At 33.1% G+C, this 24,705-nt stretch overlaps 2 protein-coding genes across 4 annotated transcripts; both read right to left on the reverse strand.

The window, feature by feature from the left end:
* Positions 1-867: 867 nt before the first annotated feature.
* LOC128186903 (ankyrin repeat and SAM domain-containing protein 6-like) lies at positions 868-12,169 on the reverse strand. Of its 3 annotated transcripts, none has more exons than XR_008243996.1 (18): positions 11,861-12,169; positions 10,847-11,429; positions 9,581-9,625; positions 9,041-9,248; positions 8,564-8,661; positions 8,330-8,456; positions 7,890-7,920; positions 7,624-7,764; positions 7,302-7,406; positions 6,898-7,050; positions 6,464-6,611; positions 5,893-6,167; positions 5,458-5,518; positions 5,258-5,322; positions 4,984-5,100; positions 4,753-4,847; positions 3,567-4,159; positions 868-3,468 (listed from the first exon to the last, which is right to left on the reverse strand). XR_008243996.1 is itself a non-coding variant. In XM_052856866.1 (17 exons), the coding sequence occupies exons 1-17, from the start codon at positions 11,984-11,986 to the stop codon at positions 4,120-4,122; spliced, it is 2,418 nt and encodes an 805-aa protein (XP_052712826.1). In that variant the 5' UTR covers positions 11,987-12,169; the 3' UTR covers positions 868-4,119. The 3 variants fall into 3 exon arrangements, 1 of the variants encoding a protein (XP_052712826.1); XR_008243995.1 differs by having other exon boundaries at positions 3,544-4,159; XM_052856866.1 differs by having other exon boundaries at positions 868-4,159.
* Positions 12,170-13,827: 1,658 nt separating this feature from the next.
* LOC128188713 (methyltransferase-like protein 17, mitochondrial) lies at positions 13,828-20,897 on the reverse strand. Its single transcript, XM_052859935.1, has 15 exons — positions 20,741-20,897; positions 20,346-20,643; positions 19,006-19,167; positions 18,648-18,771; positions 18,458-18,539; positions 18,224-18,297; positions 17,696-17,790; positions 17,173-17,246; positions 16,591-16,698; positions 16,395-16,463; positions 16,229-16,273; positions 15,962-16,054; positions 15,170-15,233; positions 14,540-14,675; positions 13,828-14,090 (listed from the first exon to the last, which is right to left on the reverse strand). Exons 1-15 carry the CDS (start codon positions 20,813-20,815, stop codon positions 13,847-13,849), a joined length of 1,743 nt encoding a protein of 580 aa, XP_052715895.1. The 5' UTR covers positions 20,816-20,897; the 3' UTR covers positions 13,828-13,846.
* Between the last annotated feature and the right edge of the window lie 3,808 nt (positions 20,898-24,705).

The following is a 24,705-nucleotide window of genomic DNA, read 5'->3' on the forward strand; positions in this document are numbered from 1 at the left end:
ATATAGCCATATCTATATATCACCATTATCCTTTTTTTTTAACAGAAGATGGATCCTATGGGACGACCTACCCTCTCAGCCCACCCTGCTAGATTTTCCCCTGATGACAAATTCTCCAAACAGCGAGTAGTGTTAAAGAAGAGGTTTGGACTTCTACCCACACAACAGCCTAAGGAGGTCTGTTGAAGAAAGACAAAGTGAACAGATCTAACCATAACATGAAAATATTGGACAAAAAGGAGACTCTCTTGATGACACTGTTGACATTTCCCATTGTCCGTTTATTTTGTGTAAATTCCCAATTCCCAATTCATTTATATCCTCATTGTGAACATTTTTATCTTATCTGAAATATGCCAAATAAAATCCATCATCAGCTACTTTATTTCTTACCGCTATTTACTGCATTTAAAATATTTGTGCCCTGTAGAACTCTTGGTCTGTAATTGAAAATTCTCCTTTATTTGAATCATTTACCCAGTATGATAAGTATTGTTAACAATCCCAAAACTTTGACCTAACCTGTTAAATATACACTATCCAAATTTTACAGGAACAATATTTATTACCTTACATGATTTTTTAAATCTTTATAACTTTAAAAACTTTAAACTCAAATGGCCATAAAAGATGCTCTGTGCCAAGTTTGGTTAAAATTGGCTCAGTAGTGAAAATTATGATGGAAAGAAATGATGAGCACCTCAACAACAGACCCCAGAATTTGGTCACAAGTTTTCTTGCTTCGACTCTTTAAAGCTTACATGTTTGTTCTATCAGATTAATCAAACTTTTCAACTAAGCATAAGAATGATAAGACACGTTGATGTCATATCAAGCTGAAAGCTCATGGAAATCAAAACCAATCAATCAATTCATTCATAATTTATTGATTGTTTACACACAGATAGGTGATATTTGACATATATTGTGTTTGCGTAGAACATCCATGATGACCAAAATGCACTATAATAGCACAAGAGTATTGGCTTTGTCAAAATGTCATATAATGGTACAAATAATTAAATTCCCACTGTTTTAGACATGTTGTTTGAAGAAAAATACTAGTACATGTACTTGGAACAAAGAATATATTACTTATACATGTATTTCAACATAATTCTTATAAATACAAATATATTTCAACAATCATTTACAAAAGCTTTATGTTACAAACAAAATTATCACATGGTGCCATTATCACAATCTTATGGCGCACTAGAGAAGAAAGGACGGTTCAGATTGACTTGTACAAGTGTTTTAATTGTGACCACCAAATACATATAGCACAATTGATAACAATAATCTGTCAATACAAGATGCTTTACTTTTGGCTGTAAACTCAGTTATGAAATCTTTGCAAATATTGAGTGCAACATAAATACTGTAATATACATGTACATACAAACACTGCTGATCATGTTGTAGAGTGATACATGTTTCTTTGACAGAATTAGATCTAACAATTTGATTCTCTTTGAGACAAATCAAATAATTTACAAGACAAATCCAAATTATTCAAGTTAAAAATATAAGTTTTTGTATTTTAAGAGATGAAAATTCTTTTCATTTTCTAACATTAAATCCATTGTTTTACCCTATTCTGTGCAATGATCTAAAATGCCTTCATCATAGTTCATGAAAAAACAGTCATGAAAAAATGAATTTCATTAACCAAGGGTGACAATCCAATATTTCATAAAACAAATTGACACATGAAAACTCAGCAGTTCAACAAATCACCAATAATAATTTAGTTGTTATAGCTCTTGATTCTTTAAGTGTCACTAAATTAAAAGAAATGACTTCATATTTAAAGGGAGCTTACATATATGTAGGAAAACAACCATTTGGTTTCTCTCTTTGATGCTTGTTTTTTACAATATTGGTATATCGAGATTCATGGGACCTTCATCTTTGTTTCAATGGATTTCAAAAAAGAATTTAAGGATCATCATAAATGTATTGCAGATGTTGAATTGATTCTACCTAAAGTACCCTATTACATGGAGATATTTTGGCATTTAAAGGCAAATCTTCAAACAACACAATTTAAATGCAACTAGAATATATGTATATAAACATTAGAATCTAAGGCAACATAATACTTTATACAAAAGATGTGTCAAAACTTATAAAAACAAATGTATAATGATATAAATGGACAAATACAATCATTAAAAAATCGATCTACACAGCAGTTTGATTCATGGATTTAAAACAAATAGGTATGCATGTAAAAAAAAATCATAAAAAGCTTATCACTGAATTGTTGTAAACATGACAACAAAATGAACACAAAGTCAAAAATAAATAAAATCAAAAGAAAAAAATCAAGCACTTTGCATTAATGTAAATAAAAGATTCTGTCTAAAAAAAGTTAACACATCTGTTCCAACAGATTTAATACTACATATTCATGTACCGGTAATAAGGTAGTATAAAACACATAGGCTAACATTTTTCCTTGAATCCATCTTTTTAAACTACGATATTTTGTTCTCTGTTATAATTTTTTTTTTCATGAGTTCAATAGAATAAAAATAACCTGTTGGTATAAAAAAAACTCAGCAAAATATATCATTAAAACCAAAATATTTGAGTAAACTGTGATGTAAAAATAGAACACATATACATTTAGCTGCAAAATTGCAAATTCAGAAGTAAATACAGAATGCCAAACTTAAGATATGACAAAAACTCAAAAGAATGATTGATATGTAACAAAGATCAAAATGTTGTTTATGGAAGGAAAATATTGAACAATGGCTATGTTTAGGACATCTTGGAGATTTCAAGTTGAAATGATGCAAAATTGCCATACTTGATGTTATAACTTATTTCACTGTGTTTTGTACTACCTTAATACATATTTCTTGCTCTTCAGCAACATAAAAAATAATCATAACACAAACTAAATGCACACATGATTATAATGTATTGCATACATTGGATATAAACATTTTAAATATTTAATAATTATAAATAATTCATTTTCAAATCATGTCAAAATATCACACATAGGCAAAATTTTCCTGAAATGATTTTGCTGAAAATTATTCCTCTGAAAACACCTCAAATATAATTCATTTTTGTGTAAAACAGCCATAAAATTCATGTGTATGACTTTCCATGACAATGCATAATACAAAAAATCTGTGCATATTGCTTCAAATCTCATAAACTGACATGCAAAGACATGTATGTAAGTATCAAAATCATAATTTTCAGCTCTAGTTTACTTGGATATAGCTGATATCTGGCAGAGAACAAAAGCCACACTCATCCAATGTGGTGTGTCTAAGTGACACTGCACAAATACACAATGTGTACACTGAAAGCCCAGTAGTCACATGTATAACAGCCCAGTAGTTACATATATAATAACAACCCAGTAGTTACATGTATAACAGCCCAGTAGTTACATGTGTAACATCCCAGTAGTTACATATGTAACAGCCCAGTAGTTACCTATATATGTAACAGCCCAGAAGTTACATGTATAACAGTCCAGTAGTTATACATATATAACAACCCAGTAGTTACATGTATAACAGCCCAGTAGTTACATGTGTAACAGCCCAGTAGTTACATATGTAACAGCCCAGTAGTTACCTATATATGTAACAGCCCAGAAGTTACATGTATAACAGTCCAGTAGTTATACATATATAACAACCCAGTAGTTACATGTGAAACATACCTGTAGTTAAATGTATAACAGCACAGTAGTTACATGTGTAACATCCAGTAGTTACATGTACAACAGCCCAGTAGTTACATGTATAACAGCCCAGAAGTTACATGTACAACATCCCAGTAGTTACATGTACATAACAGCCCAGTAGTTACATGAGTAACAGCTCAGTAGTTACATGTGTAACAGCCCAGAAGTTACATATACACCATCCCAGAAGTTACATGTATAACAGCCCTGACTCTGACAGTTTAGTTACGTCAAATATCAAATGGATCTTGGCAATGGTGATGGTGACAAATTGTCCAGTGATCGGTCGTTTGTTCTTCACTACATCAGCAGGTGCCTGTTGTGTACATTTAATGTACAGTAACTGCAGAGGGTTTGTAAGTAATACATGTACCTGCAAGATTGACACCTGTCTGTCAAGAATTTCCAAGCTCACTGGGTTCTCTCCACTGGTACCTGTGATTGAAAATAAAAAGAATTCTAGTTTTTGCAAAATATAAAACTCATAACCCATTTTTCAAACCATCCCTTGAAAATGTAATTATCTGGATTTTTTTTTAGTTGTACCATAAATTTGCCTTTTATGTCAACAAATTTAATTAGTTTTGTAGTTTAAATATTACCATCATTTATTCAACAAACTGCTTATGGTAGCTTAGTGGTTTCATCAAGATTTACACACTGGTAAAGGGGGTTCGACCCTACGATGCACCGATACAATCATTTTTTTTTCGGTAATTTGATCCAAACTGGTATATTTATTCCATTATATACATTGGGAGCAAAATTACAATAACTTCGTAAAATGCATGGAAACTGAATTTCTTTTTATTTTGTTCAATTTAGTTTGAAGGATAAATAACATTTTTATGATGAAAAAAATACTTTGAGCATCGGAAAAACTTATAGAACCTGATGATTTCTGGTAATTCACTTGCCTCATCCCTCCTCCAAGAGGATGACTGTACCTGGAGGGTATCTTATAAACTGTACACATATTTACCTTTAGAGCACTCTATTTATACTGTATTTATACTACCATAAATTACCTTGAGGAGAGACTTGACTGACTGTCAGTAGATCTTGCCTTTAGAGTTGTTTGGAATGAAGTCATGGTATCAATAAACTGCTGTCTGTCTTTACCCTGTTAAACAAATTCTTTCAATGAAAAACTGTTACATCAATCTATCTCGGATGAAGAGGAAATACATGTATCTTTGAGGGTTTTCCTAACAGGGAATTGTGGAAGTGAACTATAGGACAGGGTGTTTCCAGTGTACCTTTCCGGTATTGAGTTCAGTGATAGCTGTCAGGATCTGGCTCTTGGCCTGATTCTGAGTGATCCCGAGCTCATTCAGGTCTGTGTCTGTCAGTGTTAGGAATGCCTCCATGTCCACCTTTACAAATAAGTACAAAAACACTAACATAAAATATCATGTAACATTTTTTATCAAAATTTGTTTGTTAGTGGGGGCATATTGCCACACCAAGCATTTCTGTATTTCTGATTTAAATGTTCATTCATTATAAAGTTTGTAATTCAAAAACAATGACCTCTTGTTCCTCAAATATTGGCTGGTACTTTTCCAGAGATAGTTTCTTCAGAATTCCAGACAGCTCTATAAATACAAGTAAAGAAAGAAAACTTGTGGATTTGAACATCTCAAAAAAGAAATTACAATCAAGCATTGATTTGAGCTTATTAATCAATATCAACTTCATGTTTATCAGATCTAGACACAGAATATTAGTACCATCAGTAGAGCCGTCATTTTCATGAAGAGAACTCAGAACACGATTGGGGTCTTCTCCATACTGTAAATTCAAGTAAAAATTTTGAATTACCCATCACAAAACTCAAAAGAAGATGTACTGTATACAGGGTTATTTTCGCCCCATGTTATTTTCGCCCTTTTTCACTTGCAAATGGTTTCACCCCGTCTTGAATTCAAAGTTGTGAATAAAGAAAGATAGTTTGTGACATAGGAATCACCCAGTCTGAAATTCGCCCACTGACAACAAGGGCGAAAAAGGCGAAAATAAAACGGGGGCGAATATTCCCCTGTATAAAGTATGTATTTACTATATTCTATTACAATAAATAAACACAATTAAACAACATTTATTATCATTAGGTTGAAAATTATAGACAAAACACTCAAACCAGAGAGATACTGATGATAACTGACCTTGCCAGGTGTGGGAGAGGGGGAGGGGGTGAGGGTTGATGTGGTACTGCCTTTGGATGATGCACTCCTCCCGTGTGATCGCTGAGGTGTGATGGATGAACTACCGCTGGTGGAGCTGTTGGGAGAGGTGGTGTTGGATGTGGTTTTAAATGTGGCAGGCACTGACGCTGGTTTTCTGTTCATGTAGAACGGCTTCTGAGGGGTCGTCCTAGGGGCAAACATGGACGGAGACTTACTGGACTGACTCCAGAAGAAACCGTTCTGCTGGTAATCACCTGAAATACAGAGGTACATGTATACTCTGACAAAAGTAATGATGCACTGATAATCAATTCTGTAACAAACTAATGTAGCTGTTACATGGTTTGGAAAGATTCACTTAGTGATCAGAATGCTTTCATTCAAATTCTCTTTTATAGTAACTACTTCGTTTTGTTTAGAAAAACAAAAATCAATTTCAATATTTTACAATCAGTGTCTCTCTTTGAGACCATCATTCACCAAGATAGTTCATCTACCATACATGTGTATGGCTACACTATTGGTGGTTGAATTTAAATATAGGTCATACCTGAGGAGCCTGGACTAGGGTTGCTATGGTTACTGTTGCCATTAGACAGCTGAGCTGAGCTGGACGGACTGACAGGACTGGAGCTTAGGGTGGTGGACTTTTGGGGCATGAACTTCATTGGCTTCATCATTGGACGGATTGGTGAAGGCTTTGTAAAGAGGACAATGGACTTTATTTATTTGAAGGTACATGTAGCTAATATTGATAAATTCTTTTTTAAACAGGCATTATAGTTTTCATTGTGTTTTCCATACATACTGTACAATAAATAAGTATACTGAAATGTTCTGACAAGTGAAAATGTCTATCTTACCAATTTAAGAAATTTCAACTGATTGATCAACGTTTACAATTTTGTCAAAACAATATCCTTTTAGTAAAATTTTCTTTTGTTGTATATATCAGTTATTATCCATACTATAATTGTGACTGACCATGATAGTAGAAGCAGTGTCCGAGCCTGCAGTACTCATGGACCTACGGCCAGGGGTGGACTCGTCTATTGCAAAGCTAGGCTGTGGCAGAAATGGGGGGATAACAGGCTTCAGTGTATCACTCGTAGTGTTGGATTTTATGGGGTTGATGTCCTATCAAACAGGAATAAAAGCATTTCTTGAGAAACATATAAAAATGAGCAAGCAGTTTCTGTTAGAGAATGTAGGTAATATCAAAATTAAAGAAGATCCATGAATTAAATGAAAAAAACAAAAACAAGAAGAGTTATAAAAACAGTACCAGGTAAATAAGAACTAAATATGCACAAGTCATGCACTGTAAATTTAACCAATCTAATTGGCCCAGTTAAAAAAATAATTAGCTTTTGGTCAAGTGGACTTACCAGAGTGTAGCGGGAGGCACTCTGTTTGTTCTCCATGGTCATGGTTCCATAGTTAGTAACTGGCAAAGTTTGTATTGGATCAACAAAGTTGTTCATTTTCTTTGGCTATAGGAATAGACATTTAAATATGTTAATTAGAAAATACTTTACACATGGAAACTCATATATGCAAGAAAATCTAAATCATATTGCATTAAATACAAGTACATGTATTAGATAACCTACAGATAATTTGACATTATATTTTGTATCTTATTTCAACATGAAGTTAGTTTTGATAAAAAAAAACACCTTAAAGTCAAAGAAACACTTCATAACTCACCACAGTGGGACTAGAATTGTTTTTGACAGTTAAATCCTGGACAGATTTAGAGGTTTCCAATGTAGGCATAGGGGCCAGTCGGTTTGTGACATTAATCTTCTTGATATTACGGAAACGATTGGACAATCTACTCAACCAACCCTGTTGATAAAAATAATAAACTTAGTACATAAAGTATCAAAAGAAAGAATTTTGCCTGTAGAATTTTCACTTCCTGCGCAACTTTTTGAGAGGTATGAATCAGTCGTAATTGAACAGTTACTTACCCGCAGCCCACTTTTTTGCGTATCATCAATGCTGGAATTACAAATAAAACTTCTACAGTTTTAATCTACTATACTAAATTAATTGCCATTTCCAATAGACAAATTAAAATTGGGTGCCAAAATGAACAGGACAAAAGTGTATAACAAACGAAATACTATACACTGAGCCTAAATGTATTGTGTAAAATTTAATGATGATTGGTGCTTGGAATTTGTAAATGGTATAATTTACCAACTAAAATGTTGGTACTTGTAACTATTGTGATATGAACATATCAAGTTCAAAAACATTCAAATCAAACTCCATTCAAGATCTAAAACAAATTGAAACCAAACCCAATTAAAGATGAAAAATCACATTAAAATAAAATTCAATTCAAATTCCGGATAAATTTCAATCCACACTGACAAGTTTCTTAACTACACCTGTTTGTACACACCTGACATCAGTGGAGGCGGACACTGACACACCATTTTGTTTGGACCAGTGCTTCTTTGATTTGTCTACTTTGTTGACAGTCATGGCTTTGGCAGCCAGAAGTCGGAGCAAGTCTGTGTCCACATCATCTGTAGATACAGGGAATTACAGGTAAATCAAACTTTAAGCTATAAATTTGATTCATTAAGAAATTTTAAAAAATCCTAATCAATGTAAAACTGAAAAATAAACAAACCTATGAGAGAAGCCATGTCAAATGCAGTGCACCCATTTTTGGCCTGGATTGTCACATCAGCCCCTTTCTCTATCAGATACAATGCCACTGGTCTCTTCCTGGAAACCAAAGATTATTTGAAAAAGTAAGACAGCTGGAACACTCATTAGAATCCTCAACTAAAGATAACACTACTAGTCATTTATTTACTAAAAGTCTTATCATTTCATGCAGTTAATACATTTTGAATGCATGTATATCAGAAAATGCTGGGGTATGTTGGATTCTGGAAGTAATTTTCAATGTATGTGAAGTTTTACAGATACATGTACCAATATGTTTGCATAATGATAACAATGCGAAACCCAATGCCTGTTAGCAAAGCTTGCGCTCATGACCACCAACAAAATTCCTTATACACATAATGCTGATTTTGCCGAGCCTTCTAGATCACCCACTTGCTGAACAGGCCTCGGTACTAACAGCTACTGTACACACCCATGATACGTGGCCTGCATTAGAGCTGTCCATCCACTGATCCTGTCCTGTTTGTCCATGTCACAGCCCCTCTCAACCAGCAGCTGGGCAATGTCTAGCTGTCCAGCCATGGCTGCAAACATAAGGGGAGTGGCACCCTCCTCCGGGGAACAGGCATCTCTCTGACTTAGATCTTGGTCCAGTATGGCACGTATTCTCTTTATGTCTCCTAAAAATGTGAAGCAAAAGATTTAAGTCTAAGCAATTTTTGAGGGTTTTACTATTGAGTTGATCCACAAAACTGAATGTATATTGAAGTGCAATATCTAATAACACATTGTACTGACAGAATCATTGATAATGAGTTTATATATCCTTGAAACTGTAATTTTCATTTAAATCCACAAACACAGATGTCCACAAATATTATTGAATTCAAACCCCATATTCGACAATGAATGAGCTTTTCCTACTAAAACTTATTGCAACTTCAGATACATACATTTGTCCTTTTTAATGAAGTAATTTAAAAGCTCAAAATTATGACCATGTCCAACATACCAAACTTCATTGCTTCTATAATGTCTGGCTTCTTTTCTTCAGCAGCTACAAACAATAAATCAAATAAGTATGTGTTTATGAAATTCATGTATTTTCCTTAATCAATATTATTTCACATTGATATGCTGTAAATTTTAAGTAATTTTTATTGACATTCTTTTCAATTTTTATAAATTATTTATCCATGCATAAATATTTGGGGTAAGATGAATCAACTTTCTATAAAATAACTAAAAATTGTTTTCACGTTCTTCAGAATTTTTCCCTCTTTGTTTTAAATACTGACTGAACATTTTGTATGCACATCTTACAGCTACTGTGTGAATGTGAATGTGTATCATTTTTGTGAACTAGTCTAGTGGTAAACATGCATTAGTATCAACTTAAATATTTCAGATGAAATTCATCTTTACACAATATGCATTACTTATAAGAACTGCCAAAGAGAATAACTTTAAAACCCTGATAGGTTGATAACATCAATATTTAATGTTGCAGTTAGGGAATATAAAGTGTCAATAAATCCACCACCGATATTTCTGAATGAATCTCAGTGTAATGTTACAAAAGAATTTCACAGTGCCGCTATAAATTGTACTTTAAATTTCACGCCTGTCTTGCATCAAGTAGAAGAATAACTTCATTGTTTCTTTATCAGTGGCCTAATCAAGAGAATTGTACGCAGAAACAGACTGTTTACACATGCCATCAATCAGTCAATAGAGAATATGCCTGGCAGAGTGGAAGTGCATTTATACAACTTTGAATAGGGATGAAGTAACACAGACTTCATTGTCAATCAAAATTGTAAACTTACATGCCTAGTCTATATAGTTGTTCAGCTATACATTAACAGCAGCTGTTATAATCTGAGACTTCAGGGTATGAAATACTTTTGGTGTAACATCAAAATACATTCATCAATATCTCACATTTTAGACACTTAATATGAAATAAATTCAAAATTTTAATAATTAATAAGTAATACGGTACATACCTACTGAATGTTAGGAAACATTAACTATACATGAATTACTTATGTCTTAACATATTTAGACTGCTTGTTGATAAACTTAAATTTACTTTATACTGATTAAAATAAATAATGATTGTTTTAAAAATTGATCATTTTATAAGATTTTTAAGATATTTAGTATAAACTTTGTAAGAAGGACCACAGCAATTCTTTTACCATCAGTTTTAAATCAATCACAAAGCATTTTCTATAACATACTTTTTCATACATGTACCGGTATATAGACATACCCCTTTCTGGTTTGTTAGTTGTTTTTCTATCTAAATAGGCAGCTACTTCTCTCTTCATTCTCATCGTGGCAATATCTAGTGCTGTCCTATTGTCAGCATTTGTCACATTGGGATCCGCTCCTCTCTCCACTAGAATCTGGGCTGTCTTCATGTGTCCATTCAGGGCTGCCACCATCAGTGGTGTCAAGCCGGACGTAGACGTCCTAAAGTTCACATCACAACCGCGATCCAATAGAAAACGCAACACTGCGTCATGGCCGTAAAGGGCCGCAGCCAGAAGTGGTGTAAAATCGCACTCATTAGCACCACCAGACAAAGTCAACTCTATTCCAGCCTCCACTAACTGCCGCACCACCTGGATGTGGCCACCTCTAGCAGCAAATGTGAGAGCGGAGGCACCGAGACCAGTGACTGCATTGATATCAGCTTGGCGTTGCTGAAGCAATGTTGCCACAATAATGGGATGACCGTTTCTAGAGGCATGCATTAATGGGGTCCAGCCATAACTGTTGGCCTTGTTAAGGGCAGCTCCCCGCATTAGTAACAGCCGAACTATGTGATCATGTCCATTTGCTGCAGCCGTCTGAAAAATAAAAGAGAAATGAATATACTTGTATCATGCATCATAATTGAATACTTATGCCTTTAATGAAAGGAAAATGAACCAAGATTCAAATACAAAATTTTAGATGGATTTAGTGGTTTTTTGTGAGTTTCTAACTAAATTTACATGCTTAATATTATTGAATATGTGCATGTACATGTATGTTGGGGGATGTCATCTCTATCTATTTCACAGAAATCTCTGGTTTTATTAAAACCAAATAAATATCAGCAATTTAAACAATATATAGTCTTTATACACATTTGTAATAGGCCTCATTACCAACATACACATTCTGAACCAAAGATCAGCTGATGAGATTACTGCCAGACATTAATAATTCATTCATGGCAGATCACGTAAAGACAAAATGAAATAAGGACCTTGTCATATGTTCACTTTCATCATACCTGAAGCGGTGTAATCTCAGCCTCGTCGTCCTCACAATCAACATCTGTACCCTCATCCAACAAAGTTTGCACAACGGGAGCTTCCCCGTGCTCACAGGCGCTCAGTAACTGTCGAACGCGATCCATGGGGGCTCTGGTGCCACAATTATCGTCAAGATTTACCCATGATTGTATAGAAGTATGTCACAGTGAAACATATTTCAGGAATTCGTCACATAGTTATATTCGTCTTTTCTTTTCATTCATTGTCATTTACTTGTCACTATGTTCGCCATTTTGGTTCCGCTCGTGACGTCATTTTGTACCAAAATGCCTTTCGGTAAACAATGCCATGTGCTAGCTGTCAACACTGTCAGAAAATATTATTTCACCGTTTTTGTTTTAATTTTACAACATTAGGTCTGATAAATATAATTTTGACAAGTTCAGTGTAAATTTATAGAATCCGTCGATGTGTGTGTCCTGTCCCTGGATGGGGGGGGGGCAAAGAATTCATATACAAACTTCTGAAAATAATACAAATTATTTCACTCTTCCTCGAAACGATGATGTCAGTATACATACTCACAAAAAGATAACTAAAAACAGGAGGCCCCTGGAGGCCCACGCCATTCAGCTGAGCAACAAAAGCCATAATTCTAATCAAATGAGCATTATATGGCATCAAATTCAAAATATCTTCACAGTAGTAGAAGAGTAGATCTTGTGTTAAGATTTTGATATTTTTTTTATACTATACTAATATATTTCCAACATTGAGACCCTTTTGTTGTTCTAGATTTTGAGAAGAAGGTTTTTAACGATTTTTTAATTCTTTTTATACCCATGTAAAAACTCAACCCCACCCTCATTGTGGCCCAACCCTTCTCCTGGGAATCATGATTTCATTAAACTTTGAATCCATGCAACCAGGGACGTATATACTAACAATAAATATGTCCCTGATGCAACCTGAGGATGCTTCTTCACTTTGAGAAGACTTTTAAAGAATTTCCTGTACTTTTTCCAATGCCAAATTCACCCCCTATCATTTCCTGACCCTTTTCTATGCAAACTTGAATTTACATAACATGAGGATGCTTCTCCACAAGTTTCCGCTTTTCTAGTCAAACAGTTTTTGAGAGGATCGATTTTTTTTAAAAATTCTTCTAATTATTCCTTTGCAAAACTTTAACACTCTGTATATGCCTCTCCCTTTTCTATACAAACTTGAATATACACAACATGAAAACAATTCCTCTCAAGTGTCAGCTTTTCTGGCCATATGGTTTTTGTGAAGATTTTTAAAAACTTATATTCCTATGTCAAAATTCCCCTCTCCCCAAGGGATAATGATTTGAATAAACTTGAATGCAACCCGAGGACGCTTTCACAAAAGTTTCAGCTTTCCAGCCAATAAGTTTTCTCTTTTTTTATTGGAAATAGGAAGATTTTCTAAAAATATCAAAATCAAAATAGCAATGTACCTTTTTTTTTTGCCAAGCCTGGTTAATTGGCCCAGTGGCTCTGGAGAAGAAGTAAAAACATTAATGTGAAATGTTAAAAGTTTACTATGACAACATTAATGCCAACAATGGTGATGACAAACAACAGATAAATTTTGATCAGAATAGCTAACTTGAGCTTCTGGCTCAGGTAAGCTAAATAAACGCAGGAAATTTAAATTGTCTTTGACGACTGGGAATAATGTGAAGCATGGTAACAGCTATCAGTTAACATGGTATAACCATGCGATTGATGTCACAGATTCTCAAAGAGCAAAAATTGCAGCCAACACATATCTATCAAATACTGGTATTTCCAATTCTTTAAATTATAGCTATATGTTCTGTAATTATGTAACAAATATATTGTCCGTAATATGTCTAAAGGGTTCCCTTTCAAAAAAGAAATTGTTCAGATAATTATAATTTTCTATCTCACAAAAAACTGAAAATGACCTTAATATAAAACATAACAACAACATGTTTTACTACAACAAGTAGTTTATTTTTCTTTGGGACTGTCATCTTTTATATTGTATAGAGAGTCCCAATCAAACACGTCTTTTGTATGGGATGTTGTCTTTTTGGAATCTGTTGTCATGTTTTGCTCCGCCAGGTTGTTCCAACCTGTTCCATCATCTGCACTGTCTTCACGATCCATTGTGATGTTACTTTCATTTTCATGCTCTAGTTTTACAGGAAGCAAGTCTCCCCATTGAGATTCACAGGTCATTCGATACAACTCCCTAATTAAAAAATAATAAAGTGATGCTTTTTTTTTCATCTTTTTGCAAGAAGAACAAAGATTTTGTGTGAACAATAAATTCCTTATCTTACACGAGTATGGTATGTATACCGGTACTTCATTCTGGGATTCCGTTGTTTTGTGTCAAATTTCAAGAACATAAAAAAACAAGCACCCAATTTATCGTATACTTTCATATTGTTCACAACTGCCAGAAAAATAAAAGCAAGATTATAAAATGCTTGATGGATGCTTCTCACAAATTAATGCTGATATTTATTCCTTGTGTTTAATTAGGAATGTACTGTAACAGTACATTTTTTGTCATTTAAGACACTGATTGGTACTAGTGTGATTTAACTGTATTTGTATATACTTGTACTGTCTTCCCCGCCCCACCGTTTTTACTTCTATTATAAAATATCATAATTTTTGCAGACTAAGCCACACCTTCCATTACGGCCTCTACTGATCGATCTCCTGCTCAGTGTACCATCAGGGCAGCATAAAGTACAGTACGCCATATCCTTGTGTCGTTTCTGAAGGACCTCTGAGAACACTATCCTTGGCCATTCATTTGTCATATCTGAAATCAGAAGAAGGTACAGCATGTTACCAATAAGAAATGTCAAACCAAAAATATGGTAGTGTACATTTTTTGGAAATTAATAAAGAATGAAAATATACACAAATCATGATTTGAACATATGTGGAGGTTTTCTGCTTTACAGAAGCAAATACTGTAAATTCCTTATTAAACGTGAGGAATTAATATTCGCGTAAAATTGCGAGAAGCAGTCCTCACAAATTTTAGAAATCTAGCTTTTATTTTTCAGACAGTTTTGAGCTATATAAAATTTTACGAAAAAATTGGTGCTCTCGATTTCATATTTTCACGATTTGATGCAAAACAGCGGAATCGCGCAATTAAGTATTCGCGTAAAATAAGGAATTTAAAGTACATGTATCTATATGAAATACAAGTAGCATCAATCAAAAGACAAACAAATATGATCTTATTTGTCCAAGATAGAAAAATCATTATCTTGAGCATGTATTATGTCCATCTGGTGGAAATACCTTCTGCAAGCTTTCCTCTTTTGAAAATGACATAGCTGTATCTTTCTTTCATTCTGTCTTGAGACTACAAAAAGTAGATTAGATATTTAGAAATTCAAAAAGGGGAGTAACTTGCAAAAATAAATCAACATATTAAACAGCCTTCCTCATTACAATGTACCATATGTTTTGAAATCTTGGCATGAAAAACCAAAGAATACATAATTATGTAGTATTTTTTTTTTTTTAGATATGGAGATCTCAATACTTGTTGCATGAGGAAACAGTGGTTGGACTTCCAACTGACTTCCACACTTTTATATCACTGTCAGACATAAACACCGAACAAGGGGTTTGTAGGGGTAATTATGAATTAAATGTACATGTTTAGTTTGTGAATAAAGATACTGTGGTTTCAACAATATTCATTGGATACCAATTTTCATGGATTTTGTTTTTCAGTTGATCCACAAAATTAAATGTTCATTGAAATGCAATTTCTATTAACATTTTGTACGGATGGGGTCATTGGCCACGAATTTACATAGCCTTGAAACTGTGATTTTCACTTTCTCCACGAAAATTGATACCCTTGAATATTAATGAAACCACAGTATACACAGTACCTCATTTACTTCCTATGGCATTTGGTTTAAATTGAAAATAATAAAAAATATTTCACATGTAAATCTGTACAAACTAAAGTAAAAGTTTGATGTTCACTTGAGTGGGTATATCATATATCCCAATTTTTCCAGGGATATATATCATATATACTTCTTCACAAATAAACACAGTTATACATGTATGTACCTGGCCCTTCCACTGCTGGCATTGTACCTCAAAATTACAAGGCACGTTCTCTGGAGCATATCTAAACTTGGGACAATGTTGATTGTGTGGGCACTAAAATATATAAACTACATGTAATTACTAAATTTCTGATAAAAATAATTCAATATTAAAAAAAAATAATCATTTGATTTTGTTCAATAAATCATAACATAAATATATGTACCAAATCACTGAATTTCAAGTTTTACCAAACATAGGTATAAACACATTTATATGTTCATTTACCGGAGCAAATATATTCACTTCCACATCCTCATTTGGTAAATTCATCTGCAAAAATATTTAAAGACAATGTTATTTATGAATTCAAAAATAATTATTTAAAGCAACCAATAACATTTATTCGAGTAAATAAACAATTATTAAAAGAGATCAATTTCTTTTCATTTACCTTCAATAATTTACGACGAGCTTCCTGTATTAAAAGAAACCCAGCATATGTTCCAACATCAACCAATATCTGTAGTAAATACAAACAAATGAAAAGTTAAAGAATAGGATTCTTTTTTATATGTATTTTCAAACAAACATCATTTAATTGCTTCTACATAAAATGAACCATTTACATGCTGCTAAGACTAACTTACGAAATAGTCCTCCGTCCTGTCCCAGAGTTCCCTGATCAACTGTAATCGACTCTTTTGATTTGGGAAGTCCATTAATGTGTAGGCACATATCACCAATGAGAATCTACCCTAAATATAAAACCAAAACAATGTAACATTCACAGTACATGCGCTCACATTTCATGACCATGTACCATGGTAAGAAGGCAAGTGTTATGAATTGACTTGGCCTCGGTCAGACAGGAACAAGCAAGGTCGACAAATGTGGAGACTTGATTAGAGAATGATATATGTTTGGGAAACATAAGAAACCATTTAGCACAAGATTATATTTTGTATAAATTGTTCACTGGTAATCAGTTATCTAATGAATATATAGAACCAACTATTGCTGCAGTTCTCTTTATAATGGAATAAACACCAAAATTCACACGGCAGTGACAAGTTTAAAAATCCCTTGAATTAGCATAATTATTTTAAGAGGAATCTTTTTAAATAATCTATATGGAGGTTACCGTCTTCTGTAAACTAGTAATTTATACTTTAATCAAAATTTACAATGAAGCTTGCAAGACTTTGAATATATGTGTACTCTGTACTTACACCTTTCTGTAACGGTAGCTTGTCCCTGAAATACACATTAGGAATCACCATACTCTGCCTGTTCATGTCTCCCTCTGTAAAAACAATTTAAGCAAATAAATATATGTTTGAATCTGTCAGTCTTCTTTTAATACTAAATGCTGTGTATCTGGAAAAAAAAGTTTCAGGTCTCAATCGCATCATATATCTAGTAACTTTGAAGCTCATAAATATCTGCTCATAAATATCAAAGGAGTGATAAACAAGTGTAACAAGTAAACTTTAACCATGCAATCATGTGCCTAAAGAATCAAGGGCTATACTTGGAAAAACATATGTCTGGACTGTAAACAGCTACAAAGAGAGTACATGTTATAGCAATCTAAGTGTAAAGAATTATGTGGCTTAACCATAAATGTTATCATCTGTACCCATCACTAGTACATAAGTAGTGAAGATATTCCTCTACAAGCCTAATTTTCTATAGCAGCTGAGAATGCATGGTCACATACTAATCTATACTGACAATCAAAACGGTACTCACCTTTTAATATCTGCATGGCCATTTTGTTCATTTCTGAGGCATTATCAACACAGTAGTACTCCCTAACAGACTCTGACCATAATCTGTTGGTTGCCCTACAAAAATATAATTTAAAGTGGGGTTTTTTTTTAATGACGTTCCAGTAAATTAAAGCTGCACTGTTTAAATCAGAATGAGTATGAACTATTCTCTATAAAAATCATTAATACCAAATTAATGATCTATATAGTGATCATTTCTGTCAAAAATCTTTATTCAAATCTAAAAATTATAAAGTTTTTAGAAATCTTTTTAAAACAGATTTGCATTTAATTTTCTTGTAGATTTATTTTCTAACTTATTTCATCAAAAATGAGTTTGGCCTTTTTCATTAATAAAATTATGTAATGTTCTGAACCAAAAAGTCCAGTAGAGAGCACAGCAATAGGCAAATACTATCTTTAGATTTAACATGGAAAACTTTGGGAAACTTTGCATTATCCCCAGTAACTCCATGCTGGGAAATCTTGGACACAAAATACAACTTACCAGACAGCAGACCCAACACCAGATCCCATGTTTAATAAACTCTGAGGCTCAAAATCAGGATCCCTCCTTTTGATCTAAATACCATGATAAGGTGCTCAATGAGTGACATATTCATGGGTAAATTATGGAAAAGATTCAATTCATAGTCAGCTATATGCATAAATTTTATATCAAAACACAAGTACATGTACATATAAATTTTCATTTGGCACTATGCATGTACATAAAACATACCTCATTGAGACACTCTGTTAAGACACTGTAGTTTGGTATCATTCTGGAATATGAGTACTTTAGGGCAAAGTCTGCTGTGTATCTGAGGAAAAATAAATCATTTGTATGAAATTAATCCACATCAAAATTTAACATTTAAATTCAAAGTAATCCTAGATATTATATGCCTTACTTCTGAGGTATTACTTACTGTAAAGGTCTGTAGTGGTATGTAGTGAAACGTAGACGCTTTTTGATTTGATTTTGGATATTATTTTGTATATTTTTCAGTTCTTTTAGTTCATCTTCTGTTAACTCAGGCAGAGCAATCAGTTCTTTAAAAAAGAAAAAGAAATTATGAAGGTAAATTTTTAAGTCTTTTATTATAAGACAACATTACTTTTTTCCCACATAACATGACTGCTTTCTTTGTTCAATACTTACACATAGTAAATGTAATTACACAAAGAAATTAAGTACCCTAATACTTCAGGATTAAAAAAAACCATAGATCACTGCTATATACAGGGTAAACTGCAAATAACTGAGAGGAAAATGTACCTAAATACCTTGCAACTTTGCCTGCTGATTATTTGACAGCCTGCTGATGACAAATGGCTCAATCTTTCTAGCTCTAGCTGTCAAAGATGATTGAGACTCTGGAAGTTGTCGTTTCATCAGCTGATTATACAAGCTCCTGCCATCAGTTTCAAGACTCTTACATTCGGAATCTAAGAACAATAGCCACAAAGATGGAAAATGAACATAATCCTTAAAGGTAAATCTCAGGTGAGGGCGGGGCTTAATTATTAGAGGTGTGAAAGCCTCCGGGGCTTGCAGTCTACCTGTGGTCGTGAACGCTGCTAATCGCTATACACAGGAGGCAAATTAATACACAGGAAATAAAGAATTTGTCAGAATTCAACTTAGTTAAAATATCTTATTGTTCTAATGACCATACACAGCGATTTTATACGGAAATGGTATGTGTCGTCCGAATTTTCTGTAAGCACACGCGTGTAAAGCACAATTGAAAAAATGCAGTAAATTAATTCTGCTATAAAAGTATAGCTCAGTGCATTGTGTTTATCACTTGACATTGTTTAAAAAGTTAATTTTAACAATTAAAATCGTATAAGAAAACCATACGATCAGTAAGAATGTGGAATGTAAAGACAGCCATTATACGTCGACAATTAATGGAGTTCGTTTTCCATGGAGTGACGTTTACATGCACCAACTTGCAACTGAGTGATTTGCCAGTAAATATAGCTTTAGTAGCATAGTGGACGTTTGTTGTAAAAAGAAAATTTTATATGTTACAGTTTTGGAGCTGTCCATGCATTTTCGTGGAATTTATTAGGTCACACACATTCAACATAATTCAAATATAAGTTGTGCGTAATTTCAATCACTGAATAATTATTTTTCATAATCAATTTTAATACTGGTAATGTTTAAAAATCAATTTTCAATTCCCCCTTTTTCATACATGACGGAAGATATCAAAGATAACGTTGTTAATTGCTAGTAAACAGAAATCCGTGGACCTGGCTAGATCACACTCGGACGATCACGTCAATCAAAGTGGGTGCTATTGTTTCAAACTTGATTGACAAGCGGCATCATTTTGAAGTTTGTACATGTGAAAAAGGGGGCGTTTGTAAAATGTTCGGCCTTTAAGGTTGGAATTCAAAATATAATTTGAATACCAAGTTCAGTTGATAAAAAAAATTCCATGAATCTAAATGCAAAAACCTGCAGGTAACATATACATTTTTATGTGTAAACTCTGTCTTTTTTATATTGGTTTCTTTGTTCATACATGTATGATTAAGTTCCAAAAATGTAAATCATTCCAGATATTTACAACAAAATAACCCTACAAAATTACATGTTTTATTTATACCTTTGAAGATGGATTCAAGAGTGTTTTCCAAAATCTCTGGTATTTCAGTGATCTTATCAGATTTCATGCGCCCAGGGTGTTTCTTGAACTGATAGCCATTTTCTGTAACTGGGATATGTTCTATAGCTGTGGTGTCAGCTCTAGTGGTCTTAGGTAGAGCTGCGAGGGGAATTATTGGCCTCTCAGCATTTGGAGTGTGTGTTCCAGTTGAAAAACTACTTTTTAATTCTTGCAAACGCTGCTCTTCTGACGAGGGAGAGTCATCATCTATCATCGTTGTGTGTCGTCTTTGCAACAACTGCAAAAACAACACAATGAACACATTTAATTTTAAGAAAATAAAAATATTACTTTGCACCACTATCTTTTGACTTCATGGTTTTAAAACTATTTACCCTAATTAGGCTCTTTCTGTGATGAAATTGTCGACAAATTCGGGAAGTCATGATTTCAGTCAAGGGCGCAGCCATGATGGATTGATCTAATGCTCAAACCGTTCCGTGCAGGTCGACAAAATCCGAACTGAAATTTTTTTTTTTATTAAAAATTTAATATTGATGCAAGTTTTAAAGTGAATGGTCTTTCCGCATATACATTAAAAACGATATTTTTGAATTTATTTAGATTTTGTTAATTGCTTGAGAATCCGGAGGATTGTGGAGATTGTTTGTGTCATATTTATTTTTAGATATAAAAGAAGGGGGCGTGTCTCGATATAAGGATGACAAACTCCGGGTCGGATATCATTACTATTCTTAAGGAACAGAAGATAGGTGACCGAAATCTCTCTCTCTCTCTCTCTCTCTCTCTCTCTCTCTCTCTCTCTCTCTCTCTCTCTCTCTCTCTCTCTCTCATATATATATATATAAAGTTTTGGACATGTAACGTAATGTTTATTCATATCGTTCTTCATTTTAAAGGACTGACTGTTGGAGTGTCCCTCTTGCTCTTCGTGAGCTATCTATTTATGGCATACATCATCTATAAACCATGGAAAGGCCCCTCCCGGAGTCCACCCCACAGTCCGGTGCTATGACAATGAGCGTGAACTTTCATCCTGTACAGTCGATTCATTACTAGTATTTTAATCGTATTTCTATGTCTCATTCAATTCCCCTTGTACTTTATTTGTTGTGTGTATTTGTGAGCATATCAATGCACAATAAAAACTTTTTTAAAAACATGTATATGTGCTTTAAAGAACCACTTAATTCAAACAAGCAGAACAATACATTTTGTATCTTTGTTTTTATTGGAGACCCTACTCAACCCAGCTTACCCCAGCAGATTTGAGAGGAAAAGGTATAAAAGAAGCACTAAGATAGTTTACATATAATCGAATATCTATGAATTAACATTATTCATTATGCATCTATTATACTATTATCATTGAGATCATTTTGTGCTTGGGGACAGGAACCCAACCCATTTTAAGGTTTTCCCAACCAACCCCAATGTTCAAGAGGAGATGGGGTTAGTTGTAATAGTATGTAATAAAGTTCTTTCACTGAAAAAATATGAGTTAAACGCCGTATCTTTACCTCTTAACGACATCAATCATATCTGTTACAAAATCTCATAATTTTTATATTTGAGAGATAATGGTACATATAAAAATTAGTGAGAGATAATGCACTGAGTATCTTTATACAATAAGATACAAGTTTCTTATATATATATGGGTCATTCTCAAAATATGCAGCCTTTTGTGTCAGTGTCAATTTAAAGGGGGAAAAATAATGTTCTGGGGAACATATACAGTACCATTGGATTTTAGAAACTTAAACCTATATTGATGAACAAATTAATCGACAATTTTACTGCTTAAAGTATAAAAAAAAATATTATTTGTTATGAGATTTCAGTGAATTTATGTTGTCATTAAATTTTTCCAACGTCTTTACCCTACAATATCTTCAATAATATTGATGTTTTATTCCAAAAATCACCGTTAATTTTCAAAACAACATTCATATTTTAATTTCTGCTATGCTCCTTAACAAGTTCTCTTTTAAAAACAATGAATTTGATGAGATATATGCTTGTACAAAAAATTTTTGTCATTGGTGTTACAAGGCAAATTATATAAAAATATCTTAAAATACATCAAGTAAATAATATTGTACTACAGTTGGAATCCCCCACATCATAGTGACATCATTCCCTGCTACTAAAAAGATAAATGTATCAGTGATGACATCATTGTGATAGAAAATATGGCAGAAAATGTTAGTATACTCCGAAAAATACAATGTAAACTGTGTCAGTGGGATAACGTGCTATTTAAGGTTTTCTAATATGAAAGAACAAAAAAGTTTTTCACATAAATGATGAATGTTTATCACATTATAACATAGGCTATGTAGCTTTGTGTAGTATCTGTTCTCTTGGGTCATACTGCTACATTTACTATGGATACATCAGTGGTATAACGGTTTATTTAAGATCAAATTAATCATGTTTTAAATGCAATCAAAAATAGAGATTAGTTTATTTTATAAAATTTAATGCGCTTATCTCTTATTTATTATCGCCAGGTCATTGGTGTAACTTTAAGTCAGTGGTAAAACATAATAATCAGTGGTGTAACATGTACATTTTTCTCCAAATAAATTTAACTGGCAATGATACATGTATATTTGAAAACACCAGTGCATTTATAGTAATGTCTTTTTTATGCTCCATTAAAAGAAAAATCCAGTTGTGTTCTTTTTAATGCTCAAATTAAAAATTTGTTGAGTAACATCAAGACTTTGTCTCAAATGTTATGTTGGTCACTATGTAAATGTGTCAAATATTTTCTGTTATTTAATTCTGATAACTTTAAATGAAGTTTGTTGATATAAACTATATGTCCATTATTTTAAAAGAATTATTTTATTCTATTTAAGAATTTTTTCCTATACTATATGCCTGTTACACCACTGACCAAATTTTTACAGTTCATTACATTTTAGTCTAATTATCAGCTAAATGGTAGATTCCAATGTTTGCAAATTTTTAGATGTTATACTTCATTGTTTGTTAAATGTGTTTTTTGCAATCAAAGTAATTTTTTCAGCAATAATTTTCTCATGTTTTACATTTTTCAAAAGTCTGCATATTTTGATAATGACCCATATATATATATATATATATATATATATATATATATCGATTCAAGCTTATATACATGTATGTATTTGTATCAAAACGTGGAATTTCCCACTCTAGTTTGAAAAGTTAGAATTCGTGTATAAAATGCTTTTTTTATTTATAATGACTTCAAGACTTAAGTATTTATGTTGTCTTAAAGGTGGAGGGCGTAAGATTGTTAAAATAGTTGGATTAATGTGAAGCCCCATCTTCTCTGTACGAGCTGAGCTATTGGGGCTTTGTCCCCACGAGACCAAACTACGCGCCGCACTAACTGCGTTTAGGGACTTGCAGGGGACTTCCGGACCACCGCAGCTTGTGGCTCCGATCCGTCTCCGCGTAGAAACCTTTTGTTACTGTTGTTACTTTAGAATCTTTAGATTACCAATATTATTATAGGTATAACTCATCGTCTCAAACCAATGATAAGAAGATTATCACGTTTCCAGACTCAGACCAATGCCATATACTGGGAAATGACACTATTTTTGTATTTCTTCAATGGATCCCCCTCCTCTTTTTACATGTTACCCCAGAAGAAGAGTATTCAGCTGCATGTACTCAGCTGCATGTTTAATGCAAAATTTATAATTTTGAAAATTTGAAAATTCAAACACAAAAAAAGAACAAAATCTCACATTATTTGCGGGAGTAGAACCCGTTACCAAGGCAATCATGTGACCTTCGGTCTCTGCATTAGGTGAGCCAAAGAAATCAAATCAAGTACTATACATATATGTATAAAGTTGTATAGCTATAAAGTATTTCGACTTCATGTTTCTGGATGTACACATATGAACCAGATATTGTCGGAGTAACGAGAATATCCATTGCGACTGCTCCATGAAAAAAAAAATCAACATTAACATCACTGCTTATATTTATAAGTATATTTGATTGTACAACTAAATACTACCGTATTATATAAAGACAAATTACATGCATGTATACGTGCATGCAACATAATTACTTACATGAATACAAAATGCTATTAAACTGCATTATCTGAGACTTTTCAAACAAAGTAAAAACAAATTCTTGATTGCTAAATAATTGCGGGAATTTGCCTATATATATAGGACCAATAAAGACAATTAATATATGGTTTTAGCAGGATAATGTTTGGGTATATGCCGTTATACTAGTATATATATATTACGCAGCAGCAAAAAAGACAATCAATATATGGTTTTAGCAGGATAATGTTTAGGTATATGCCGTTATA

This window comes from Crassostrea angulata, chromosome 6, assembly GCF_025612915.1.
Source record: "Crassostrea angulata isolate pt1a10 chromosome 6, ASM2561291v2, whole genome shotgun sequence".
NCBI lineage: Eukaryota > Metazoa > Mollusca > Bivalvia > Ostreida > Ostreidae > Magallana > Magallana angulata.